The sequence below is a fragment of the Clinocottus analis genome, unplaced genomic scaffold, assembly GCF_023055335.1.
Source record: "Clinocottus analis isolate CAN_PGR_092001 unplaced genomic scaffold, fCliAna1.0.p SCAF_12, whole genome shotgun sequence".
Lineage (NCBI taxonomy): Eukaryota > Metazoa > Chordata > Actinopteri > Perciformes > Cottidae > Clinocottus > Clinocottus analis.
The window spans coordinates 14,499,068-14,526,439 of NW_027175843.1; the positions used below are offsets into that span (position 1 = coordinate 14,499,068).

The 27,372-nt window shown below is 41.6% G+C and overlaps 2 protein-coding genes across 3 annotated transcripts; one reads left to right on the top strand and one right to left on the bottom strand.

Moving 5' to 3' along the window:
* The first annotated feature begins 4,346 nt into the window (after positions 1-4,346).
* On the top strand, positions 4,347-14,217 carry chmp2ba (charged multivesicular body protein 2Ba). The gene is made up of 6 exons (XM_068572766.1): positions 4,347-4,557; positions 7,333-7,424; positions 9,351-9,545; positions 10,670-10,772; positions 11,110-11,216; positions 12,415-14,217. Exons 1-6 carry the CDS (start codon positions 4,527-4,529, stop codon positions 12,526-12,528), a joined length of 642 nt encoding a protein of 213 aa, XP_068428867.1. The 5' UTR covers positions 4,347-4,526; the 3' UTR covers positions 12,529-14,217.
* A 2,290-nt stretch (positions 14,218-16,507) lies between these two features.
* Positions 16,508-25,579, bottom strand: pou1f1 (POU class 1 homeobox 1). Of its 2 annotated transcripts, none has more exons than XM_068572870.1 (6): positions 25,444-25,579; positions 23,447-23,608; positions 18,243-18,506; positions 17,910-18,074; positions 17,517-17,577; positions 16,508-16,748 (listed from the first exon to the last, which is right to left on the bottom strand). In XM_068572870.1, exons 1-6 carry the CDS (start codon positions 25,577-25,579, stop codon positions 16,508-16,510), a joined length of 1,029 nt encoding a protein of 342 aa, XP_068428971.1. The 2 variants fall into 2 exon arrangements, with proteins under 2 accessions (XP_068428971.1, XP_068428972.1); XM_068572871.1 differs by having other exon boundaries at positions 23,447-23,515; positions 25,441-25,579.
* Positions 25,580-27,372: the final 1,793 nt, after the last annotated feature.

A 27,372-nucleotide genomic window follows, 5' to 3' on the forward strand; every position in this document is an offset into this window, starting at 1 on the left:
AAATAGAAACAGATATTAAAGGTGTACAACTGCGAGCTGGAGGTGATTCACTGATGTTCTAATTGGATTATTCTCCATTGATAAAGTCAATTTGACCGACCTGTTCAGCTGTCATTACAAATTACACTGCCATAACTGAATCATAAAGACTTACGTCTTAAATGTGATATCTATACAAAACACACTTCTGACAAACACATTATTCTGGCTTTTCAAATTATGGCATTCAGAATCGGGACAACCTACAAAAGCATGTATATGTGTTACTATTCCAAAAACATTGATGTTCGACAACTATCTGATTGCTACAGCTTCCTATTGTCTGTGTCCTCCCTCACACATCTCACCAAAACCTCTTTGCACTCGTCCTCTGTTGCCCTTCTAGTCGTAGTAACTCTAATTCCCTCATGCTAATTGTGTGTCTGTGGTTCGGCTCCTGCTGGGACCACCAGCCTACTTCTTGTGGTCACAGCCTGGCCCTGGGGCGAGGAGTTCCACGGACTGGAGAAACAGGAGAGGGAGTGAGAGAGAAAGTGGGAGAAAGGGCGGAAGAAGGTTCTGGTTTGATGCATGGGGGATCTACCCTCAGACAGATTGGCCTCCTCAGGCAAAAAGGACCTGTGGGTAAAAGAGGGTGTCATTGAACCGTGTGTGTGCTTCACAGAGTGTGACATCCAAAATTGGCGCCAGCAGCAGATTTAAACAATAGCACCTCGCTGTTTGACCTTACTCACAAAACCATCAGCTTGTCTGTAAGGTTTGTGTGTGTGCGTGTGTGTGTGTGTCTGCACATGTTCGTATTCATACCCCACACCTGCATCTGCATGCCACATCTGCCCAGTGTTAGAGGTGTGTGTGTGTGTGAGGCTGGGGAGGTTGTGAGTGGCAATGATGATGAGCAAACACTACAGGGGAGAATAATCCCTCATTACCCATAATTCCCCGATGCCGCACTGCGCTGGCAAGCGCGACTACATTCGTCCCACGGGCAGAAACGGGTGGAGGCACTCACTCGATTTATTAGACCGTCCCAAACTCCCTGCCCCCTGCCTCCCCGCTGATTAGCATCTCCTCGTCTCTTCCCGCTCTCCCAGCCACCTGCTGTCTTCCATATGTCCTGAATCCTCTTCACTACTTACACACTTTGTTTCTAAACTGATGCAAATATCATGCGAGAGATAATTTCCCGTAGAGGGTCTCCGTACATACAGTGTGGCGCTGATCCCTTCTTGTGTACTTTTAACAAACTGCATCATGTTAAAAGTGGATACACCCGATTAGCATGTATGTTATTTAAAGGAACACTTTGACATTTCGGTGAATAAATTATTTTGTTTAGAGTTAGGTGAGAAGATCAAAAACACTCTTATGTCTGTCCGTTTTTGAATCCACAGCCAGAAACCTTCTAGCTTAGCTTAGCATCAAGACTGGAAACGGGGAAACAGCTAGCCTGACTCTGTCCGAAGGTGTAATTAGTTACGCAGTGACCGCCTGCTGTCTGGTCAGTAATACAACTTTACATTTTGGGTTTTGTGCAGATTAAACAAATAAAATTCATGATCTTATAGTGAGTCAAGACAAACGTCTCCTTGCTGGAGCTTCATGTTGAGCAGACATGAGAGTTGTATAATTTCTGTCATCTGAATTACGACCAAAAAGTGGATAATCACGTTTCATAAAACGTTAAGTTATTTGTTTTTGTCCACAGTATTAGTGAAGTTGTTCAAGTGATTCCAGGCATTCTGATGATCTTGTAAACTATAACTTCTCCCCTCGCCCCATGCTCTTCTCTATCTTTGATTGTTGCATTGATTCTTCCCTCTCTTTCTCTCAGTGAATGTGCCCTCTATGTCCTCTTCCTTTAATCCCCCTGGTACTCTTTGTGTCCTCGCTGCCTCCTTCCATCTATCTCTCTCCATCTGGGTAGCAGTGAAGTATCCATCCATCAGAGAGCAGAAGTCGTGGAGAAATCCCGTGCCTCCCATCACAGCCCCTCGTCTCTCCGTGTTTACATACAAACATATTTCAGCCTGCTTACATGTCAGAGGTACAAGGAAGAGTGCAGCAGATCTAATATCCTACTAGGATTCATGATTTACACTAGCTAAATATGGGGAATGAGATGTACATTCTGAGGAGGCCCGAGGGAGCTTTGTTGAGATTCTATTGCAAATGACAAAATGAAAAAAAATGGAATTTGTGGTTTGGACATATGGGGCTGATACTTGTCTAATATTGTAGAAATGAGACATTAATAAATCAGAATTGGCTGTCTCTGATGTGATGGATATTACTGCAAGTAGTTGAATTTTACTTCCAAAGAGATGTTCTGCATAGAGTAAAAAAAAAAGTAACTCGCAAAAGCTTCAAGTGAGAGTGTTTTGTGTGACTAGTTGTGTCTGTATTACAGTATATAAAAGTTGTTATAAGGTGCTTGTAAAAAAGCAGAACCCTTGCATTATTGGTGTGTTGAATGAAAATGTCCAAATTGTTATGAGGTGTAAAATATCAGTCAGCTCTTGTCTGTTTAACCACCCTAAAAAAGACCCCTCATCGCCGGATCCAACACTTGGCTTCATCTTTGGATGCCGGGGTTTAACTGCAAAGAGGAGAAAAACACAGTTGTTGCAAAAAAAATATCTCCACAGTCATCAAGTGAAAGGATCTGTGAGATTTGTTTGATGATACCTTAAAGCTGGAAAGCTTGATGGGCTTTATGGCTGCGACTCCCACTGATTGTGCAGAGATCTCATTTCACACATGAATGTCTCTCTCTGCTGTGTGTGTGTGTGTCCATATACTATGTAGTTAGAGCCTTAACATTACATGTATTCTCGCCCCAGGCTATATTACATAGAGGAAGAGGAGAATCGGATAGATAGATAGTTTAAAAAAAAAGAGAGAAAAAGAGCGAATGTGACAATGAAAACAAGGCATTGTATTAGCATTTTTCATATTTGCTGTCTAATTTTTAAAATAGTAAGTGCTCAATATTTATACAACACATGCTGCTACCGGACACAGATACAGGCGTCGTACCTGCAGGCCCCTCTGGGTGCTTGGGGCTAGATTTATCACCACTGGGGCCCTCTGATGATGAGGCCGTTTAGTGGGGGTCCCTGTAGTCCTCCACTGATTAGCGCCGAACATCTTCCCTAATAACCTTAACAAGAACAACGCCTCAGGACGACATGCTGATGCACGCACACACGCACACACACACCCATATACACACCTCTTTGGAGAAAGGAGCCAAAGGCTACCCATCCTCCTCTCCTCGCCTCCCCCTCAAAGTCACCCCTCTCTCCTCTGTTCCGGCCAAAACTTAGCATTTCTTACTATTTCTGGGTTGAGAACCCCCACTTTATCTTCTGCGCTACCTCCAACCACCACCACCCCCAATACACATACACATACACACACGCACACACGCGCATGCACCAAATTGAGTTGGTTATGGTTCAAGAGTCCCACCACAGTATATAAAGTTGCGCTCAGCATCAACGTGAAATAAGGCAATATGAATACATGAATACATGCTGGAGAGCATGAAAACCCTCGCCTCTGGTATAAAGAGATGAGGAAATTGAGAAGAACATAATTTATGATGTGAGAAGCTGTGGGGGCTGTTTTATAGACAGGAACTCCCTCTGTGGATTGTTTCCTTCACAACAGATTACACATGTGTGTGCTATGGCCAGTACATATACTGACAACATGTGCAAAAGCATAGACTGGTCCGTACGCATAGAGTCCCACTTGAAAGACTGAGAGAAAGGGAGAGCAAATTAAATGAATACAATATCCTGTAAATGTAAAAATTTAAATACATGCAAACCCAATATGACTTATTGTGCTTACCTGTAGCATTAAGCAATAAAAACAAATGTCTTTGTTGCCATTTTGGCCATTTTATTAGTTCCTTTGCATTTATGCTGCCTTCACAGACTGTATGGAATATTGCAACTCTACGTTAAATGGACAAATACAAATAACAGACTGGCATATAGAGGTCCTAATAACAATGTCTTAAATTACTGTAACACATTGAATCTTATTTATCTATTTTGGTAATTGCAGTGGCCACTCTTCTATCACTGTTTTACGGTCCAACCCCTGTCCTTAGACCTCTGGTGCAATCATACACCTTAGCGTTCAGATAATACTCTTCTGTAGTCCGGACATGGCTTTCCAGTCCAACAGAGCTTTCAGAGGTGACAATCTTGAAATGTTGCATTATTTGGTATCGTTTTAACGAGGGAAGACACACTTTTCTGATCGTGATGGGACATTTTACGAGCAACAATGAAGGCAGCATTAGAGTCCCGCCGTGACGTCAGTCAGCCATCCAGTCAGTCAGCTGAGGGAGGAACACCGACAACAGAAAGTCAACCAGGAAGCCGAAGCTGCTAAACTGACCCAGTGTCTCGATGTGGCGGCTTTAACGGCGGCTTTAACGATAACAACTACACCGTTCAGCAGTACAGGATCAGTCTTTTATATTCAAGTCGATACAAAGCGGCAATATGGACTTTTTCAAGAAGAAGACTGTCGATGGTAAGTTTGTTCTGTGTGAAGAGCTAGCTTAGTTGTTTTTAGCCCAGGGTGTTCAGACTGCTCTGTTATTCACACATTAACTTCGCTATTCCCAGTTTACGCGAACTTGTTTCACCTGTTCTGGTTCTCGCTGAGTCACTCAGTCACACTGAAGCCGAAACACAGCGTTGAAGCGCCGCCAAACTTAATGTAGCCACCGGTGACATGCTATAAGTCACACAAAAAACTGGATTGACGTTACAGTGTGACTGACTGTGTAGCATATTATGTGGCGTTACTTTGTACAAGTCCTTAGCTGTCTGTTAGCGTGAGAGCCATAAAAGAAGAAGGTAACTTAATTGCTACACGGGAGCTAATGCTGAGGTTTAGGTTAGTCATTGTTTGACAATGTCTGAACACGGTCACATGAACCTCTCTTTTCATAAAATGTGTCAAAACGTTTAATATGTAATGTCAGTTATGGTATCTGTTGACATGCATATTCAAACATTGAATTTTATTTATATTAAAAAATATATATCCCAAACTATCCTGGAGATAGAAACACGGAAATACTTTAATTGAAATGGTTTTAAACATTTTGACATCTCTGTATTATTACAAATTAAAAGTACAACACCCAACTGCAAAGACAGCACGATACGATGTCATATTTTAACAACATGTCCTTTATATTACGGAATTGTATCACACAGTTTGTAATACTCTTACATGTCCTGTCTGGAGAAGACAATAATAAAGATAACGTTACATTACTGTCCATTTGTGATTGACACGGACTCATCTGCCTTGTAGTGATAAAATAAAAAACAGCCATATTACAAACGGTGTGATACAATTCTGTAATATAAAGGGCATGCAGTTAAAATATGAAAACTGTCTTTGCAGTTGGATGTTGTAATATTAATCTGTTATGTACAGTGATGTCAAAATTTTTAAAAAGACTTTTAATTGAAGTATTTCCGTGTTTCTGTCTCCAGGCTAGATAATCAGCCTCACAAGGGCAAAACAGAAAACCAGCCTCTCCTTTTATCATAGTTAATGAATGAATTATTATTTTTCAAATACTCATTATATTGACTCATAGGGCTGGGTTTCCAGAAAGGGCGCACGGGGCATTAAAGTTCTCCTCCTCTGGACCCCACACCTATTTGCGTGAAGAATTCCATAAAGTATATTATCACCTTTTATAGTTTAAAAAAAACAAACAAAAAAACTCTGTTTAAGGTAAATCTTTTCACAGATCCGCCTCCCTACTCCGCCCATCATTGTCATCCCAGTTTCACCCACACAGATCGTCTGCATACTGTACTTACTGTGCCACGTTGCCGCCACTCCATTCCAAGCCGTCGTCAGGTCTTCTCATCGACATTTCTCAGTTTCCATCTCTTATTGTTCAATTATCTCACCTCTCCCTCTCTGGATAGAGGTTGTTTTTTTTGTCGTCGTAGCCCTGGGTAGGGTGGCTGAAGTGGTTTCTGGTTATTTGGCGAATGGAGGGGGGGGTTAGATCACACTTATTTGTAGGACGATATCCCTCCCATTTTGAAACGTTGGCGCCACGTCACCTTATACGTATATATGTGTGGATCCCACAAGTGGTCCAATACGATGACGTGTTTTGACCGAGTTCATTACTTGCTCAAGTTTTCGAAAAGAATAAAACATGTTTTACAATTGTTTGCTTTTTCCATAAAGTGATATTTTCTTGTGTATTGTATTGTAACTTGAGTATATGGAGCTGAATCAATTGTTCAGTTCATACTTTTTTCTTTTCTTTTACTAATAAACTGAACTCTACATATCTTTCCAGAGAACTGATTTAGTGAAGTGTAATTCTCTGCTCATCTATTGACATCCGTTCGTCATAGGAGAGGATTTTTTCCTGTTTTCCTGCTCTTTTTTAAACTTTTTTTTGTTGCTTATATAACCTGTTTAGGGGTTATTTTGGAAGTTTATTTATTCTGATTCTTAACTATATTTAATGATCAAAGATTTGTTATACATTCCTGAAAAGAAACTATATATATATATATATATATATATTAGGTGTTAAAAAATGTCCTAAAGCACAACAGAGTTTAACCTAAATCTGGTGTAGGTGTTTGCTGATACATTTTCATTGTCAAGGCTACACCAGGACAGTAACTCAAAGCGCCACAACTGCAGCTGCAATTAGTTATTTCCTGGAGGACCTGAAGGTGTTTGTCACAGTGATTACACGGGTTGTCCCTCACTCAGAAGTTGTGGATGAATGTGTGACTACAGGGTCACACGTTATCTCACATGATGCCACTTTGGGTGGGTGGTTTAGAGCTGACTCAATATTGGAGTGAGCTGTACAAAAACTTCCTCAGTTGACAATGACAGTATGCATTCTCAAAGTGCTGCATGTTAATCTGTGGTATTTTGCGCATTTTGCACTTCAGTTACACTGCGCTGAGAATAAATGGTAGCGGGCGATCCATAATGAAACCACATAGAAGAAGAACAATGATTGTACTCAACATTCTTGTGCTTTTTGTTCAGCTGTCAACTTCTGATTGTTTGGGCTCTGCAAGTCATGACTCGTGCCAGATTTTGAGAATGGACTTGTTACCAACATTATGCACATGGTGAAATTGTCCATATTTGATTTTAAGGTCAAAAGTCACACTAACCCATGTAATCATGTTAACTCTTTGCCCATTTGCATTTTGATATATAAAGAGCACTTAGGTGTTAAAAATGTGCACACAAAGTGTGACCTGTCTTCCTTTCTGTCTCTTTCTAAAGAAGTAATCAAGGAACAGACGAAGGAGCTGCGTGGCACTCAGAGACAGATCACCAGGGACAGAACAGCGCTGGAGAAACAAGAGAAACAAATGGTACATACACACACACACACGCACACTGTGCTATACTTAAGACACAAAAAACCCTCCTCAGAAAGAGGGCACGTCTGGGGAACAAAAGTTTCTCTCTGGCATTTTCTATAGATTTCTACATATTGCATCACAGCGTTATTAAGACCCCCCTGCTATCCCAGCACATAGCTAGAGATGCATATTACATCCTTTACCTACAATATGGGATTGAGCCTGATCGGCGAATGGGTCTAAATTAATAGCAAGAATGAGCTGGTGTGGTGACTTTGCTTCAGGCAAGTCAGACACCTCTCTCTCCCTTTCTCTTTCACACACACACACACTCAGAATTTCACGCTACAGCTATATTCCCAGACACACACAACATTTCCATTCTCTGAAAGATGAAAGAATCTGGCTGTTTCCTCTCCCCTCTATTGTATTAAGTAAATATCATACAGGACATAATTACCTCCCTAGGGAACCACATTTTTGTTCCTCATTAATGCTTTCCGCTAATTAGTCTAATTATTATTTTTAAAGCTTTGTTGCACTTTTTGAATTAAAGATACTTTCGCTAAGAAATGGAAATGACCTATATTAGGATTTTATCACAATCAGGACTGTCTGTTGCATTGGAGTTGGATTGAAACTGCTCCTGCAACACATTGTCCCTCTTTTGTTCAGAAATATTTGTGTCCCTAAATACGTTAATATTCACAGCTCCTTCCAGGAAAAGTCCTCATAGCCTCACATTGCTGCACATTGTACTGCATTCCTTTATATTCAGGAGAGCACTTTCTATCCATCACATCCCTCCATACTTATCCCTCCTTCCTTGACAGGCCAGTAAATAAGACATTATATGCTTCACAGCAGTAGAAGTCCCACTGCTCTCATCTGTATATTTTCCACGTTAAAGCATTCATAGTTTTTCAGATGACAGTGCAGGTGACATTATTATTGTCACTGTCTTCCCGACCAACATTTTTTTTCCCTCCATTGCATTCATTTGCATTTTTACGGTGTGGTGTGTGAGTGTGAGAGAGAGTGAGTAGGGAATGTCTATTGCCTCATCAAACATTAATAATTGATTATTGTTTTCCTGAAGATGCTTTTAGCTCACAACCAAGAAACAAACAACACAGGCTGGGTTTGTACGTACTGTAAGCTGTGCTGAGAGGCCTCGCTAGCCTGCTGTAACCTGCAGCTCCAGTTGTGTCTCCTGGGATTCTCCCATACACTGGTGCCCACACACAGGTTCCCTGTGGGCATTAGTGTATGTTCTGATGTTTACCAAAGCTAAGAGCGTTTATTTGCGTGCCAGTGTGTAAGGCCTGATCCAGATGACATTATTTACATGTCTATATTTGCAAACACATTGATCTCTCGGGAGCATCGTGAATATACGTTATTTACATAATAATATATTTACACAATATTCTCTGCAAAGCCCTCCTGAACTGTCAGTCGTGGAATATCATTAAAAATGGCGAAAGCGAGTACTGCACATACAAAATGTCCAAGATCTTAATTTGGTTTTGGACATGGTTAAGCATGTCGTATTGCAGAAACGGATGGGAAATTGATGGCGCTCACTGACACTATAAAGTTCACAAAACAGGACTTTGATGAGAAATGTACTTGTTGTGTCAGCTAGCTGCTCCGCTACGGCAAATCTGAATTATGAGCAGCCTCAAATTCTCTATTTTTCTCCCTGCTTATATACAGTAGCATTATCTTAGATGTCTTACCCATAAAACCAGGAGACACTCGGGCTCTCAATAGCTTTAGTGGGTTTGTTCCAGATATCATACAATGTAGTTGAATTTGAAGTCGTTAGTTGCTATTATGGGCTCCATCGTCACAATTTTCATCTATTTGCCCTCTGACATTTTCACATCCTAAAATTGACACACTATCCCTCTCTTCCCTTTGCCGCTTCAGGAGGCTGAAATCAAGAAAATGGCAAAGAGTGGTAACAAAGAGGCATGTAAGATTCTCGCCAAGCAGCTGGTCCAGCTGAGGAAGCAGAAGAACCGCACGTACGCCGTCAGCTCCAAGGTCACCTCCATGTCCACGCAGACCAAGGTTATGAACTCACAAATGAAGATGGCCGGCGCTATGGCCACCTCCGCAAAGGTAAGATCCCGGACCTTCTCCTTCAAATCTGCTGCTCTGATGGCAGTTTCAAAATATGAAATACTCGCCCATTTGGACCTTTGATATCCACGACATTCAACTCACTGTTGGGTGTTGGAGTCATCTAAGTGAATAAAGTATTAATCTGGGATTTGTTAACGACTGGTGACGTTGTTGTAAATTAAGTGTGAAAGGAGGTAATTGGCCGAGAGCGATGTACTTCACAGAGACTTCACAAACACACGCAGGTCAAATATAATTAGGCATCAGATTAATGGTGTGTGTGTGTGTGTGTGTGTGTGTGTGTGTGTGTGTGTGTGTGTGTGTGTGTGTGTGTGTGTGTGTGTGTGTGTGTGTGTGTGTGTGTGTGTGTGTGTGTGTGTGTGTGTGTGTGTGTGTGTGTGTGTGTGTGTGTGTGTGTGCGTGCGTGCGTGCGTGCGTGCGTGCGTGCGTGCGTGGGGCTGCGGCTAAAGAAAATGTGTTAATTGTTTTTATTTCAGACATACACAAAGTTGGTTTACACACAGATTTATTGACAAAATCAATGTACTCAGCACTTTCCTCTCGCATAGCTGCGGGTTAACACGGTTTAGAGCAGCAGTGGACGGAAATATATCTGATGCGTTGTCAGGCCAAGCTGTGAACATGTGCCACCTTTACGATGATCTTTAATAGGGAGGTTTCTTTGTACTTCTGTTACGCTTACTTGCTAAAGAATGCAGAGCAAGTCTTCTAAAACCCTATTTCACAAATATCTCTATAAGACGCTCGTTTGAAATAAAAGCATAACTTATCTTGATTTTGCTTCTTGGGAAACTGCCCTGTCTGTAATATGAAGGCAACTTATGTTGAGTGTTTTCTGTGAGAATTAAGGTGCTCTAACAACTATATAATTCAAATCTTTTTCATCTTAATACAATTCTTATGCACATATTTTATCAACTGTTCATGCTGAAAAAGAAAGCAGTGTAAGTTCAGCATTAATAGTCCTGCTACATTCATTCCCTTAACCTCCATTTTGTTTTTTTGCTCAGGAGCAGATCTTGCAGTATGCTGCTTCTCCTCAGTATCAGCTCGAAACCTCAAGATCAATTCTCTCACCTTTCTTTTAATCTCATTTACAGACTATGCAGGCCGTCAATAAAAAGATGGATCCACAGAAGACCCTGAAGACTATGCAGGACTTCCAGAAGGAGAACATGAAGATGGACATGACCGAGGAAATGAGTAAGGACTCGTAATAAACACACGCACACACAATGAGCTCTGGTATGTACAGGCTTGCCAAAACCAGATTGTCAGGATATATGTGAATGGTGTTAGAGGTGACGTGTGTGGCAATTTGCGTTCTGATGAGAGGAAAAGAAACATGAAGTTGTGACTGTGACAAAGAGGCTTTTCCATTTTGGTAGTGGGATTGCCAGCACACAAGCATCCACACATGTATTTACTAGTTTGGAGCACAATTGTAAGCTCACTCTAAAGTCCAAACTGTGACAGAATATCAATGTGTTTTGATGTATCTGTCTGTCCTCATCTCCTCCCTTCCTCACAATCTGTCCAGTGAACGACACTTTCGATGAGATCTTTGATGGGTCTGGGGATGAAGAGGAATCACAGGACATTGTAAACCAGGTTCTGGATGAGATCGGCATTGAGATCTCAGGAAAGGTAAGAAATTCACACAGAGAGAGCTTACTATAACTTTATATTATCTTCTGTTTGAAAAACTTTAAGCCCATGGGGCTTTATTTAAGTGTTACCACTATTCAGCCACAAATGAGAGAACGTAAAAGCACATTTTACACATGTAAATGATCCCCCAGCAAAATCTGAACGACATAAATGTTCCACATGGCTTTTACTCGACTGTTAAGATGTATTCCAGCTGCCACATGGTGGGGCTAGCCTTCAGCTCTTCTAACTGGTGTGTACTTTAGGTGTTAGTGCCAGCTTGCCCATCTGCTGTGTATCTGGCTCCCCCTGGGGGGCTTCATGAGTTATTACCTCTCATAACACAATGTACAAACCCACACATTGTCTCATGAACATGCCCACAGCTGGAGAGAACAAACAGATTCATAAAACCTTGCAAAACGGTTGTTAAAATTATGAGGGTAATTTTCCTCCTTGCTTAATCACAATAAAAGACAGAGCAGAGAATTCTCTGAATGCTCTCGTTTTGTGCACTTCCTGGGAAAATCTAAACAATAAAGCTCTCTCAATCAACCCGAAAGCTGGAAGGAAGTTACAAGACTCATAAACCATGATGGTTCTGAAGAAACGTATGTCAGTAAATATGCAGCCATATGTGTTGTTGTCGTATTCAGTGGAATTGCCATTCAATAGATAATACTATGACAAATAACAGACAAAGGCAATTTACCAATAGATTAAATCAATATCTACGCTATTTATTTATGCCTTTTGGGTGAGGAGGGCCAGGTTGTCGTAACACTTGGAGCCTGAAGGATGTTGCAGCACAGAAAATAGTCAACAAATAACCAACAGACTTACAAAGCCATATTAATAGGAGGATTAAAGAGAGTTGGAAGGGATTCCTTACCTCTGTTTTTCATGCAAGTGAAGGATGATTAATGCTGTAAAGAACAATGCTTGTATAACTGACGCCCACTTGCATTAACGCTGTGTTGGGCATAAGTAATTTAAAGGAACATCACAAAGTATTCATGCAGTGTGAATTGTTTTCTGGCGTTAATAGTGTGACAGCAATTGCAACAAAAATTGAACTGGTCTTTTACATTTGTCTTTAGAGTGGCAGTCGGAAGCTGTGTGTCTGTGTGTGTGTGTTAAGTTTGAATAAAGTGTTTCTGCTAATGGGAAATATTTTGCCCATGTGTGTTTCCAGATGGTAAGAGCTCCAGCTGCAGGAAAGGGTCTTCCCAGCGCCGCCTCCTCTAAACAGGCCACCATCTCCGACGACGAGATAGAGAGACAGCTCCGAGCTCTGGGAGTGGACTAATTGTCTCCTCTGTGTTAATGTTCACATTATAAACCTGTGCAACATTGATACAGATTGATACAGACTCTTTTAGACATATTGGGTTTTCTCATTGTTGAAATGCTAAATGTGTAACAAAGGGTGCACATTTACACATACACACACACTCAAACATACAAAGACATGCAAGCAGACATGATTACTAACACGTACATAATCACTCTTTATTCGGCCGCTTGCCTTACAGATCATGAGGGCAGAACATTTGATGTATTGATGCGAAAATAATATTTATTAAGATACTGGAGTGGTCACAGCCTGAAGGTGGTCCAATAATGGATGTTTTGTCCTATAGAGTTCTGAACGGTCAACCTCTGTACCACCATCTCTAACTTTATAAGGGCTACAGTATAGAGACCATGGAACTGGCTTTTGCTCGACTTCATTGTCAGACATATAATATATCAGCTTTTATGTGGCTGAAGATGGATGGTCTTTCCCCAGCAAATTTTAATAAGTAAAACACTATAATTAAAAAGAGCTTAGGTGTTGTGAGTAACCAGATGGAAATTGTATTTTGCCTCCTCGCACCATTTACGTGATTAACTTCCTCCGAGGCAAACTATCCTTTTCTCCATGTGCATGTTGTTTGGGTTGAACATCCGCGGCTGAAGTGGGACACCATGCAAGTGAGAGGCAGAAAAAGCGTCCTCTGCAACTGCGCACCTTCTTCACAAAGATTAGCAACTGGTCAACTCGCTATTGATTTATCTCGTTTTTAAAACCCTTAGGTGCATAGTTACTGGAGATGATGTAACTCCGACAAACGTAAGCATGTGAAATGTATAACTGACGAGGGTAAGGCCTTCACTTTACTTACGTAATGCAACATTATTTTCATAATGCATGACATGGTGGGGTGGACTGATCTGAGGGCGGGCATTAAATTTGCACCACCGAAGATTTGACGCTGTACAGATTGTGCGGGAAAAGGTAATCAAACACAAATTAGGACTAATGTTAGACGAAGAGTTTTGAATCGGTTGTTTGATCCTACTGAGTAATCAAATTAGTTTCAATATTTTTTTTCAATTATTATTCTTGGTTGATCTGATTGTATCTTATATTGGACATGGTGTTTACCGTGATTGTGGGATGGTACTGGTCCCGCAGTCCCTCATCTCTTTCAGCTGCTGTGCAGTTACTGTCAGATGTTATTGAAGCTGCCTCACTCACAAACATACAAACACACACCATCAAAATGATAGAAGAGTTTGCTAAAATCACTGTGATCCAAGAGTTGCTTTCTCTTCCTCCGAGCTGAACCTCGCTCTTCAGCCAGCGTCGTGAGAAAGACTCCGATACGTTCAGTGACTTTGACTCTTTGTCTTCCTCCCTCGCTCTCTGGCCTTTTGATCCCACATCGACCCCCCCGTTGCCAAAACAACTTGAAAATGTGTTCGTTCTTGCATGCATCTGACATGTACGATACACAATTTATTGAATTTTTTTTAGATCACTTTTCCCCCTACCTTTTACCATCTCTTGGTCTTTTGTGAGTTCAACATTGTTTGAGTGCAGTTCCATGCCTAGGAAATTTCGACACATTTTAAAAGTTGTATGTATACTTCTCTTTATTTGTTTTCGTCATTGTAAAGTGACTGGAAAGGGTTAATGGCTTTTATAAATGAATAAAGGTTTCTTCAGGTATGGGTTGGTGAGCCTTTTATTATGTTTTCCCTTTGAAAGTAACTAATTATCTACATTTCTACAGACCATTTTACCTATTTTTAGGTGTGTATTATCATTACAGACAGCCAATGGTTCCCATTCATCCATATGATTGTGAAGCTCTTGAAGCTTCCTGAAGGTCAATCACAATTAGCATCAATCTGCTCAGTCGGCTAAAAGATTTCAATATTCTACAAAAATATGTCAATAGTTGGATCCAAATGGATAGGAAACACCAACATGGCCGCTGCAAAATAAGGTGCTGTCATGTAAAGTGTATGTAATTTGTAATATATAAGCAATTAAATTAAAATATTTTGCATTTACTGATGCAGATCTTTTCAGTAATATTACATCAGCTATGAATTTCAGGTTTAGAAAACTGATTTAAAGAATTGAAGCGAGAGGCCACGAGTCACTCTCGAATATGAGAGGTGCTCCTTGGAGATCTGCAGTGATAAATCATCTGTGAGACCAGCACTAAGAATCCTCTTAATAGCTTTATCTTACTCGGCGTATCATGCCCGTAACTTACCGGCGTAAGGCCTCAGAAATGTCAATGATCCCGCTGCATTTATTTCCCCCGACAGCGCTCCGGTGAGGCGGCTGTACATGAATCACGGTGGAAACTGCTAGCGCCTGAATAGGTGTCTTCTAGATTTATTGTCAAATCACCAGTGGCACACTCAGGAATACTGTACAGTTCATGCTGTACGCATTAACCTGACTCTTCTGATGTATGTGTTATAAGGGTCATATAATGACATTCGTAAAAGTGAGAGATGGTACATGGAGCTCTGCATGAAACACAGTCATCCTTTGCAATCAGACATGAATTCATCTGATTTATCTTTCGGTGGGAACAGAAAGACAATCGCTCAGTACAAGCATATGTTTCGCAATAAGCAGCTGTATATTTACTGGCTATTCTCAATCAAGTTGAATAAAGGTATTTCATATAATTTACATCGCAGTACAAATCTTTTTTCGAGTTTAATTTATATGTCTTTTACACACCAATCAATGGTACCTGATGTGAGCTGAACATAAAGGCCTTGATTTTGTCAGAGTGGAAATGTGGGTTTACTTGTTTCGTCACTTTATTAAGATGTTTCACATCAGTCATCCCAACCAGGTCAGAGACGTGACTGGCTGATGTTCTTCTTTGGATGACAGTTTGTCAAGGGAACAACAACAAAAGCGTAACGTCAACAAATATGAAAAATGAAGTCTATCTTACGTCAGGGAAACAGCAGACCTCAGATCCATTTTTGTTGACAGAAAGTTTCAGCCTCAAACCATAAATCAAAGAGGTTGTACTCTTCAAAGTAGTTCAACATAATTTATTAGGTATCAAATAAATAGGTTGTTGTGAAACTTTCAATATATTACTTTTTTTGACCAGAATCAGCATTCAAGAGTTATTATCAATTTCCCTGTGTCATTTTTGTTACTTTCCATTTTGAAAGGTTAGGGTTAGGGGGTTAGGGTTCGCAACAAATATACAACACAAATAAGAAAAACAAGATAAAAAGTTTTAAAAAATCTCTCCAAACAGACAACAGAAAAGTCCTGAAGAAGCAGAGTTCTATCCCAAAGACATAATTCTCTAAAAAGCTAAATAAATAAAACCACCATTTTCCATACAAGACAGGTAATATATGCATCAGCTCACAATAATCACAAAAACAAACAAATACAACTACAACACAAAGATTCCAGCCGGTAAATGAAGACGTCCAGTACATGTAAAACATTTCATCCACAAAAAAAAGATTCCCTTCTTTCTTGAAAAATAAATAAATGACAGTTGAGCTCACATCTGTTAAAGGCACAAGTCTTCTGCACTCTGGTGCTGATAGATTACATGGTATTTGGTTTATGTCAATAATTTTCAGTATACGTACAGCAAACAAGCCACAGCTCTGGTTCAGTACATTAAAATGTCAGGTCACGGAAGCTGCGGCGTCAAACCGGCATATGAGGTAAATAAAAAAGCTTTTATCTTCAATGTTTCAGCTGACAGAACGTTAGACTGGCTTTCACTGTATATAAATTGTCATCTGAACGTTAACACAATTTAATTGTTTCAAATGCATCAGCAGCTGCTTCATGCAGAATGAGAGTTTTTTATGGGGTTATTTGGTTTCTTGTCTGATTCCTGTCAGACATTTGATTTCACAATAACACAATTTCACCAGCGCTGGTGGTTCCATCCATGACCTCCACCGGGCTGGAGGTGAACGGAAACTCGTGCTGAACCGTTTAACTATGACATTGGTCTTTGTGTTTTACTCATCTGCACAATGCAGTGTGAACTGAGTTTGTTCAAACAGGAGCTGAGGTTGAGACTGGTTTTGACCCGTTTCTCTCTTTGACGTCTGTTGCAGAACCAGACTCTGACCACTTCCTTCTCCAAATGGAGGCTTTTGGCTATCCGGGCTATTTCCTGGGAGGACGGCTTACTTTTTTCCACAAAGCTGTGCTCCAGGGCCTCCTTAGCTCCAAGGCTGCAGTGAGGAACAAAGGAGAGGGAAGAAAAGATGAACTCTATGGAAGCAAATCGTCATGGTATGGTATGCATTGTATCTTTACTCCTTATAGTTCAGTGGTCTCGGAGTTCATGGGCGACCGGTTTCTGAGCAGCTCGCTAAAGGCTCAAAGAATATGTACATCAATTTGATAGCACTTAAACCTGTTTAATTTCCTATCAAATCAAACTCACACATGCCACTCCCCGTCCTGACGAGAAATTAGCTGTCAGTTAAATGAGTTACACGACTTTCAAGTTTGGTTCCAGTGAGATCGTAACATTAGGCGACATTAGCAGACTAGTAAGCAGACGCCAGATTTAACAGTGACCGCAGAAGATAGCCAATAAAAAGCTAAATAAGAGGGGTTTTATATCTGCCAGGTGTGTCCAGAAAGACCAATGGTGCATTGTGGGATTGAATAATCCAATCCACAATTGGCTAACTCCCTGTTTGGACACCAATGGCCTGTAAACTCACCAAACAGTACGTCCGCTCAGTAGCGGCTGATGTACCCAGCGGTGTGAGTACCAAACTGGGGAAGAAGACCAGTGCAGCAACAGAGGCTGTATTTCTTGGCACACATCCTGACAGACCACAAAAAGCACTTCTCCTTTGTCAGCATTGTCACACAATTATTAAAGGACCGTAAAAGTAAGACACAAGTTATGTCTGCATCTGTAAAACTTGGGGACCAAATTAGCTCTTGGAGGAAAAAAGGTCAGAGACCCCTGTTCCAGTTAATACCTGATAGTTGTTCTTCTTTTCCTCTTGCGCTCATTCATTCCTATTTTATCATTGTACAAGGCTGCAGGAAGGAAAAATAATATGTTGTTAGTGTTGTTTTTGAGAGAAGAAAAAAATCCATTTGCTCACTGAACTGCTCACAGCTCACTGTACGTATAAGGAAAAAAGGTTGGTAACCTCTGTTCTATACAATGTACAAGCTCATGTTTGATATGTGTAATCATAACTATAATCTCTATGTAGCTGACCATGTAACACTGACTCAAAAGTATATTGCAATTTACACTGACATCATTGTTTAAGCTGATAGAGATTAGACATCTATGTAAAGATTACATTTCAATAAATGCTCTAAATTGGGAAGTGATGGAGTGGAGTATGTGTGTGATTCACCACCGGCCAGTTCAGCTTCGTCAAGCCATTTAGCCAGAATGGCCTTGAGTTTGCAGGCATTCTTGAAGCTCAGCTGCAAATTTTCAAAGCGGCAGATTGTGGTCTGGCTGAACTCTGAACCGTGGACTGCAGCAAGAGCCTCGCCTACATTAGTCTGTGTGTAGCCTGGAGGTCAAAAGAAACAGAAGCGCTTCGTGGAATACCCCCGAGCAAAGAAGCAGCAAGGCAAGTGCAACAATGGATATATTCATGGTGAGGTTTCTCATTGGTGCAGTTGGGTTGTGGGCAAATTTTAAGCTATACATATTGTCATCATTTAGTGATGATGCTCACCCAGTTTGATCCTCCGGATTTTGAAGTCATTGGCAAACATCTCCAGCTCTCGTATCTGCGGCGAGTCCACAGCAGGGGTGTCTTCTGGGTCCCGCATGGTCTTCCTGTGCCCATCAGTTTTCATCTCTCCAATGCTCTGGCCCCCATGGGCCTCATCAGTGGAGAGGAGGGCCGGGGGCAGTGAGGAGAAACCGTGGCTTAATGCACAGGAACCACTACTTAGACCATGGTCTGGAAACTTGTACAGGCAAGGAGTAAGAGACCCTAGAGAGAGAGAGAGAGAGAGAAAGAGAAAGCTTGGGAGAGGAATATTGGTTGGAAGGTGTCTCAAGGGAGACCCTCAAACTGTCAGAAGGGTGCTGAAAGCAGCATGGCTCCTATTCCCACGTGTACCCTGACAGCCTTTATTTCCACAGCACAAAATAGTTTTGACATGCCGCTGCCAGACACACTGAATTACTAAGAACAAAAAAGGCTGGAACCTGCAGGCTGTCATTTTTATGTAATTGTTACCATTTTGCTATTTTAGCCCATATGGAGAATGATTTAATTATTGTGATGAGTCACATCTCCTCTTGAAAACAAAAGGTATGCCGAGTGAGATATTCACTCCCATTTTTATATCATTTGTGAGCCCATGCACATTATGTAGCACAGACCTGAGGAAGCTTCAGTCCCTGATGAGTTCATTTCATTCAGTTTTCTTAATGGCTTCTTTTTTGTCTTTTATGTTAATCGTTTGCATATGTACAAAGAGCAAAGAAAATACCCCAGTCAAATTCCATGTACGTGAAAATTTACATTAAAGTTGATTCTGATTTCATATTTAAATTATTTGAATGTGTTGATTATTAGGTATTTTTTCCACTCGCCCTTCACATGATGTTTTCCAGATATTCCTCCCTGCAGTTTAGCTGTAATTTAACATGCTCATTCACATGTCTTGCTGAAATACTCTTATCCTTGGCTTCAGCCTACACAAAGCTCAGTTCACTTCTTTGATTTCTATGGTCTCTCACAACAAACAAACAAACAAAACCAAAAAAAAAAAAAAACACTCAACAGGCTAAAACCTTAAAGGTGCAACATAACGAGATTGAGAGCACTTGAAACTCTCAACGACTCTCAACATGGCAGCGCCTTCAAACGTGTTGACAGGGCTCACAGTGTTTATCTGGAGGGGAATTGTGACGCTGTCGGCGTTATCAATTGTCGCCGGCAAATAAGAACGTGCAGCGGTTGCGAGCTAACCAGTGGGGCAAGCTCACGTGCACATACGTGCACTTAAAGCACGTCAGCATATCTCAACACAAGACAAAGAATCTTGCATCACCACACACAGCCGGACAGAAACTTCACGATAGCAAATAGCTGTTTGCTGCTATATTAATGCTCTGAATGTCATAATTTGCTCCTTTGATATTGAAGATTCTTCAGTATTCCCTCTGCCAAAGGAGGCTATGTTGGTGTATTTGTCTTTTTGTACATAAATACCTTCCGGATTTTCAGGAAACTTATTGGTCTTGTTGGTGGTTGTCCAAAGAAAAACTCATTACATTTGGAGGGGATCCAAATCCTGGGTTGGATAGAGACATTATTTTTCACTTATGGAAACGGCCTTGGCAGAGCACCTCCTCTGAGTGGCTTTCTAGTTTCTACAAGTGGATGTTAATGTTAAGTGGTTAGCTGCAGTAGAGCTGTTGCTGCCAATGACTCGTTTTTTTTTCTTCTTCCTTTTGTTAGTATTAATGACAGATTACTGCCAGAGTAACAGATGGGTGGATGACTAACTGCTATTTGGAATATGATGCTTATCATTGTACGAACACTCTGCACACAATAGCCAATGCCTGATTGGTGATTTAAGTCTGACAGCTACCAAATGTTGGCTTTAATCCCCTCTTACCTATCCCACAGATATCTTTGCTGAAGCAGATTTGAAGATTGAGCAATGCAATACTCCCCTCTTGTGTTTTGGGGTTTGTAGTGCAGGGACAACTATGTCACGGTTGACTGAAACTACAATTTATGGATCCATGAAGTAGAGATTTACAAGGCAGGAGGTTGCAATGTAGTAGCCATACGCTGCCAGTTTATTATATACACCTAGTTAAAACTAAAAGAGTCAAACACTGCAACAGATCCTACAGTTAGAATGCAAATCCCTATTTGTGTGTGTGATCATGGCAAAATGTGGTACTGGAGACAAGCAGGAACTACCACAGAGACACGTGTGAGTAGCTTGACAGGTGTTTCGATGCCTGTGGGGAGATATTCTAACCCTGACGACGCCATAAACGTGAAGGACACAGTCACAAAACCTTATAGACATGTGGTGAAAGCGGAGTGCTGAGATTTTGTGTGGGCTGAGTAAATGTGGACGAAGGGACCGTTGTCCCCCTCTCCCACTTACCGCCCATTGAAACATGGCCTCTAATTGACTTTGTACACTGCAATGATGTTTACATCTATCTACTCGGACAATGAGGATGCCACTGCGCATACCTAACACTCCTTCAAATTGGGCAAATGTTGCACCAATACTTATTTCTCTAACCTTGACATAACATTGCCATAAAAGCTTCATCTAAAACTCTGACTTAGCTAACAGGAGATGAGATTATAGATGAGGCCCCCACCCTACTTCCTTCCCTTGTACCTCTGGCCCCTTGCTCGGACCAAACCCCTCTTTGAATTTGACTTTCTATTTCTACTACACACCTGTAAAGTGTTGTGATGTAAAATCGGGCCACGGGTGTAAAGTGGGCGGCTCAATAGCCCCTTTGGCCCCGTTTGCTCAAACCATGCCCACCCTTGACATCGTCCTTCATTTTTTACATCAAGGACACATGTATTTGTGATCACATCTTGCATGTTTTTTTTTTCATGATGACACACACACATATAGACTTGCAAGGCCTCGTACAGACTCACAAGGTGTAAACAACTCCAGTGGCAAAGGAATACTGTTCGCCTCACCATGTTGGAGAAAGAGAGAAGACTTTGCCTCGTTTGTGCTTGATGCCTGCACTGATGTTCCCTGGAGGGTGTGCATACAGCTCGGCTTGAGTGCACACCGCAGTTTATTTGTGTGCTGTGGAGACAGACTGGACAGCAAGCACCTTTGAAAACACATGTGGGTGTGTGAAAAGCTCCCCACGAGCCTTCGTGTGTGTATGGCCGTGGACCCTCCAGCTGCTATGTGCTGCAACATGTGCACCATCTAAAGAGTGTGGCGGCATCAGCAGCTTTATGCAGCGCGAAAATAGAAAGCAAACTCTTGACATACAAACTTCATCCTCGTCATTATTATTAGTGCATGAGCTGAACCACGACATTGCCTTTTTTTTTATCAACCATTAAAGTTAAACAATTTCTTAGCGACCAGTTGTCTTTTTTTTTTACACATCCAGCAGAAGGGGAGTGGCATTAGTGATCATTTTAATCTCTGTCTGTCTGCTTTCAAACAAAGACGAGTTTACGAGTATTTCTGCCTCGTTAAATGAGAAACCCTAACCCGACCCACGAGATGGTTGTCACGCAGAGCCATCTGAGAATTCGCCATTGTGGTATTTTTAACTAACAGTTGCCTTTTCAGTGTTGCACACTCCTGCTTAATCCAACCAGCATTATGAGAAGTTAAGAGCAATGATCACTCTGTGCTATTTTTTGCTGGGCAGGTAGCTTATAAGGTGTTAAAAGGTTGCATGATGTGACTGAAAACAATGTCAATGAGGTTAACAAGGCTACAAGCTCCATATAGCTGAGAGGAAGTCCAGAGTTGTGGGTTCATAAAGCAACACCTTTCCCATTACACTTAGTCATTGTTAATATCTAAAATAGATTAGCGTAGTCTTAAAAATGAAAGGGCCAATTTATTTCATGACCTTGTCTCGTCCACTTCACGTAATTACAGACTTTTGTTAAATGCTATTAACTCTCTTACTGCCCTTTCCTCTCAACTATCCCTCTGCTGATGCTGTTGTTGACCACCTTCAGCGAGTTTCATTTAAAGTTGACCTCCTGATGGTAATATTAAATGTGCCCAGCTGTCGAAGACAAGACCACATCCTTTACATGAGTGGGTAGATCTCTCCAAGTCTACTCTCCAGTGGCTAAAATCCCATCAACCTTGTCTGTTAAAAGACAAGCAGCAATCATATTTATTCAGCCAATGATAATTGTTCTGCGCCAGCAGGGTTACATTTAATGGTACGTTCTTTTTGGTCAGTATTTGCTCTCATTTTTATGATTTAGTCTTTGGTAATCTTATGTCTTGAGTGTTTTTTTTTTTGTTTGAATTCAGAAACTGTTTGAGGAATTACATACAAAGTTAAATTAAGACTCATTACTGGTGTGAAATGGGCACCAAAATCTTGTGGGATGAAAAAAAATGTAATATCTCTTAACACCAATACCTTTACCCCTGACAGTTTTCACACAACCACTTCTATATTCATGTTTCTGCTCTCTCCGCAGCATTGGGAGGAAGTGGCAAGTCGTCTTTGATAGTTATACACAACGAGAGCGCTGAAGAGCTCGAGCGGTGGGCAAAGTAATCAAGTCTGAAATTGATTTTAACTGGAAGCAAATTTAAAATTAAATGGGAATAAACAAATTGCTCAATTTAATGGCTGCAATGAACTGCAGCCTAGGGAATGATTATGTGTGCGTGCGAGTGTGTTTGTCTGTGTGAACGACGGATAATGCAGTGCGTATCTGATCGTTACCTTGCAATGGATTTGCACTGCCTACCATGTTGGGATGAGGCACGCCACATGTCTGCAGGATACGAGTCTGAGAGATACTGGCAGAGAGCATCTCCTGAGCTACAGAGAGGGAGAGAGAGAGAGAGAGAATGAGAGACAGAGAGAGAGACAGAGAGAAAGAGAGAGAGAGAAAGAGAGAGGGAGAGAGAGAGAGATACCTTTAATATTGGCTGCACAACAATCAGCGTTCAAATCATAATTAGAAGCATTATTGCTTATAACAACAAATTCACCATCCATGCCATCATGAGATCTTTGCCACCTTCACGATTCGTCCACTACTTCACTTCCCATCGCGGCATCATATATTCAAAACATAAATTAAAGGCTCAAACAACCAGATTAAAATGCGTAATGATTACTTGTTTGTTGCTTGACTAACATATTAATTACATCCTAGCAATAGTTGTCAGAAATAGCGCTACCGCCACTCACCTGCCATCATGCCATAGGTGGCCTGCTGGTTGCTGTAGTGACAGGGGGCGACTGGGTAATGTAGGCCCGGGGGGCCGTTGCCGAGAGCGTTTCCGAGGGTGGAGGCGGACAGGTGCATGTGGGAGCGCTTGGAGGGCTGACCCAGGGACAGCCCAGACGATACTGATGGAGACACATGTGGTTACGATCTGACAGGAGTCCAACAGATCAGCGAAGTTTGGGAACTGGGGAACATTGGCTGAGATCGGATCTGTACAGCTCAGCTTTGAATACAGTTCAGACTAATATGGGGTTTTGAGAACTGCACCATGATGTTTTGAATTTGAAGCAGGTGCTATGTGTTGGCTTAAGATGCAACCAAGGAGTGTCCTCTGAACTGGCACGCCTACGCAGTTGCTCACGCACACTGAACTTCCCGCTGAAAGCCCGTTGATTAAAGATCCTTTTTCGAATTTGATCAGAAATATATTATAAATCATTTGGACTCGCTCACTTTCGCTCATGAAGGAAGCTCAATCATTACAGACAGAATGAGAGATGATGTTAATAAGGATGACTGGTAATATTAGACTTTTTACACATAGCATCATGTCAGTCTGGCGCTAGTGCTGACAGAACGGAGAGAGATGTGAATCCACTTCTAGTCAAGCGCATTTATAACTAGAAACTGGAGAGTCAGCTGCCACAGAAATGGATGCTGGTACTGTTTACAACAGCACAGTACATACAATCAACCATAAGATCTCACACCCTCCACAACCTTTGAAAAAAAAGTGATATGGAATGAACATTTTGGAGAGTATTACCAGAACGTATGCTTCATAATCCAGGGAAATGAACTTTTAGATGGCGACCACTATCATTTATTGTGATTCCTCTTAAAAATCTTAACTTTAATTGATGCTCTTGTCGGATATGTGTTTTTGAATAAAGATGAACACTGCTCTGATCATATCCTCTGCTATATACATAATTATTCATGTATTCATCGTTTTATCCGGCTTGGTGTTCAATTCAAGCACCGATGTGTTAAGATGCCCTTTGAGGTACAGTACCAGCAATGTGAACTGTTCTGTCTCATGAAAAATGACTTGACCAAGGCTCCTGAGGCTGGCTTAAAACATCAATACAAATACCGTGCCACTGGGGGAAATCCTGCGAGAATTGAAACTGTGACTTATTTTCTTATTACATATTGTACTCATTTAGTAATATATATCAGATGACAGCTTTTTAACATATAGTTCATAGACTCATTGAAAGACAGGGATCCAATAAAAGCCAGCAACATTTCACAAGGCGCAGAAAACCTCTTTGCAAGATATGTTTGATTTAATATACATTTAATATACTAATGTTCTGCAGGATCTAATTCTGGTTCTGAGCTACAACATTCAGCAGACGCTAAAACATGCAGGAAGTTTCATCCACAATGCTCCATAGAAAAAAAAGACCTTGGGGAGTTTGCTATACTGATACCATATCCTCAAAGCAATTACCCGCTGAGTAGAGACAGCTGGGCCAAACCAGATGATTAGATATATTTACATAATTTGGGTTGGCTTTGAATAAATGCATTTTTTTAATCCAATTTAACTGCATTCAGGCTCAGCTTAGGTAAATTAGAGGCCTCGAGGAGCAACTCGTAGCCCTACATGACACATCACTCACCTGCAGCAGCCATAGGACTTTCTATATAATCAGTCACTGTCAACAAGAGCAAATCTCACTTTGTCACAGCAAGAAATGGCACAATGCCAATATCCTTATTTTCCGCATAGCCTCAAAGGGCTAAAGTAAAAGACTGAAGTAGTGCAGGGCTGCCTTCTTGTAGCTGGGATGTAATATCACAACGGCACAATGTGTATCAAAGACCATGTCATTCCAACGCTATAAACATCCACTCCTCTTTTACTTCACAATCGTGAAAGGCACATTCTTTTAACGTAGCTATACAATATGAGGGAGAATTGACTCCACATCACTGGAGAGTTTACCTGCGGACACCATGCTGTGAGCATGGGAGCTGGCTGGCAGGCAGTCCCCGGTAGAGGCGTGGTGCATGAGGATTGGCAGGGTTGAATCTCCTGCAAGTGTGCCGAAAGAGTCGGTGCTGAACACCTGGCATGCCATTCTTGTCTGGCCTCACTCGAAAGGTTCGCTGAAGTCTGAACTCTCAAGTGGTTTCGTTTCTCTGCTTTGCCGTCTCTCGCTTTAATTGCTCTCGTCAGCCATTGTTGCATTCCTTGTCCTGTGTCTTTTTCTTGTCCTCTTGAAATCCCTCACCTTCCTCCTCCTGCGTGTCTTGGCTTTCGTCTTCCTCTTCTCTTCTTTGGCCTTCTCTTGCTCTGCCTTCGTGCCCTGTTCTCCCTAATTCAGCCAAGCACAGCGCTCACTTCAGTCGCTTGGGAATATGCAGTGAGAAAACTGGGAGCGGTTACCTTTTTTTTTTCTCCCTCAAAGGGAAATGGATGTCAGACAAAACTCTCCACAGTTTGCAGCACATCTGTCGCCTCAGCCAAGACTCTCGAACAATGATTAGCAATAAGCTTCAGGTTGACGTTGCTATCACAGAAATATCTGCCTAACTCTTGAGCTTTCTCTCACTGAGGCCTCTGCCAGGCCTGCCCCCTTTCTCCTTCTCTCTATTGCAGATGCAGGTAAGCCAGTATCTTTCATACCCTCAGCATTTCGTCGCCCTTGTCTACTGCAGGTATTTATATGCCACCCACCTACAGCTAACCGCCCCTCTCTCTACCTGTAAGGCCCCCTATTTCCTATCAAGCTGCTCACCCCCACCTACCAATCCCCTGTCAGTGTTGTTATTACTTGTGTTTGTCCTTACCTGCATTCTCCTCATCTCGTTTCCAAATCCAGGATTAGGGTGCAGAGCGGCTGAGAAACCCGATCCCCTCCTCTCCGCTCCCCTTCTCACTATCTCTCTCTCTCGCTCCCTCTCCCTGATTGCAGGGCTGTGTTGTAGTTGCGATGGGAAAGTAAAGCGAACACTTAAAGTGCTCATTAAAATACCGAAGACCAGTTTTATGCGATAACGCATTTGATGATATGGTGCTGCATGAAGCGTTGCCACAAATAGTCTTAAACCAATTGCAACAAATGCTGTGCGCGACTTGGAAAAACACACTTATTTTACCACAGGCAATTCATTGCCGAGCAAGCGCTTTTAGGTGTGATCATGGAGACTTGTCTCGGTGCGAGCGGAAGACATTGTTTCCATATGGTGTCCATATTGTGCTGAACGCAGAGCTCCCGAAGACAACAGGTGTCATCGGGGAGGATAAAGGTTAATCTGAAGAGTGTGCACTCTGTTGTCTCTGTTTGTGTTTGTGTTTGTCCTGAGCTCTGCTTCACTATTGTTAATGTAGGTGGGCAGCAGGTGGAAAATAGCGTGTGGGTGGCAGGCACGATTCAACTTGCTTCAGGATGCAGTGTAAATTTGGACTGGATGCACTTAGTCCTTTGGACAATGGCTCTCCTCAAAACATTGTATTTGTATTCATTGACTCAAGTGTAGGGTTAAGAAATGCTGACGTTATTTGCGTTCAAAAAGCCCAAGTTGAAAAGGTCTGACAGTTTGTCACGTCTCCATATTGAAGACATCTTAAAAGAATTGTTTGTTAAATGAGGCCGGCGTGTGCTGTAATGGAAATGAACCTAAAGTGTCACATTTGTGAGTATCAAAATCAACCTATGAATCCAAGTGCTGGTGACGTGGAGTCACTTCCTCCATCGCTCCTTCAATCTGCAACCTTGATGAACGTGAGGACGAGGATGAACACTGATACGTAAAGGAGCCTTTGTGACAAATTGCAAAGCAAATCAAAGCGGACTTTGACAAATCTCATTTCACCAGAGCCGGTTTGAAATAAACACAATCCTCAACATTAAGAAGACAACTGAATGTA

Bases quoted from the DNA above. Each gene is read 5' to 3' on its own strand.
- chmp2ba (XM_068572766.1), top strand. From the start codon at position 4,527: ATGGACTTTTTCAAGAAGAAGACTGTCGATG. The intron at 4,558-7,332 runs GTAAGTTTGTTC...CTCTTTCTAAAG, and splicing joins CAAGAAGAAGACTGTCGATG to AAGTAATCAAGGAACAGACG. The intron at 10,773-11,109 runs GTAAGGACTCGT...CAATCTGTCCAG, and splicing joins GGACATGACCGAGGAAATGA to TGAACGACACTTTCGATGAG.
- pou1f1 (XM_068572870.1), bottom strand. From the start codon at position 25,579: ATGGCATGCCAGGTGTTCAGCACCGACTCTTTCGGCACACTTGCAGGA. The intron at 23,609-25,443 runs GTAAACTCTCCA...TGTCTCCATCAG, and splicing joins TCACAGCATGGTGTCCGCAG to TATCGTCTGGGCTGTCCCTG. The intron at 16,749-17,516 runs GTATTAACTGGA...TCCTCACTGCAG, and splicing joins AAAAGAAGAACAACTATCAG to CCTTGGAGCTAAGGAGGCCC.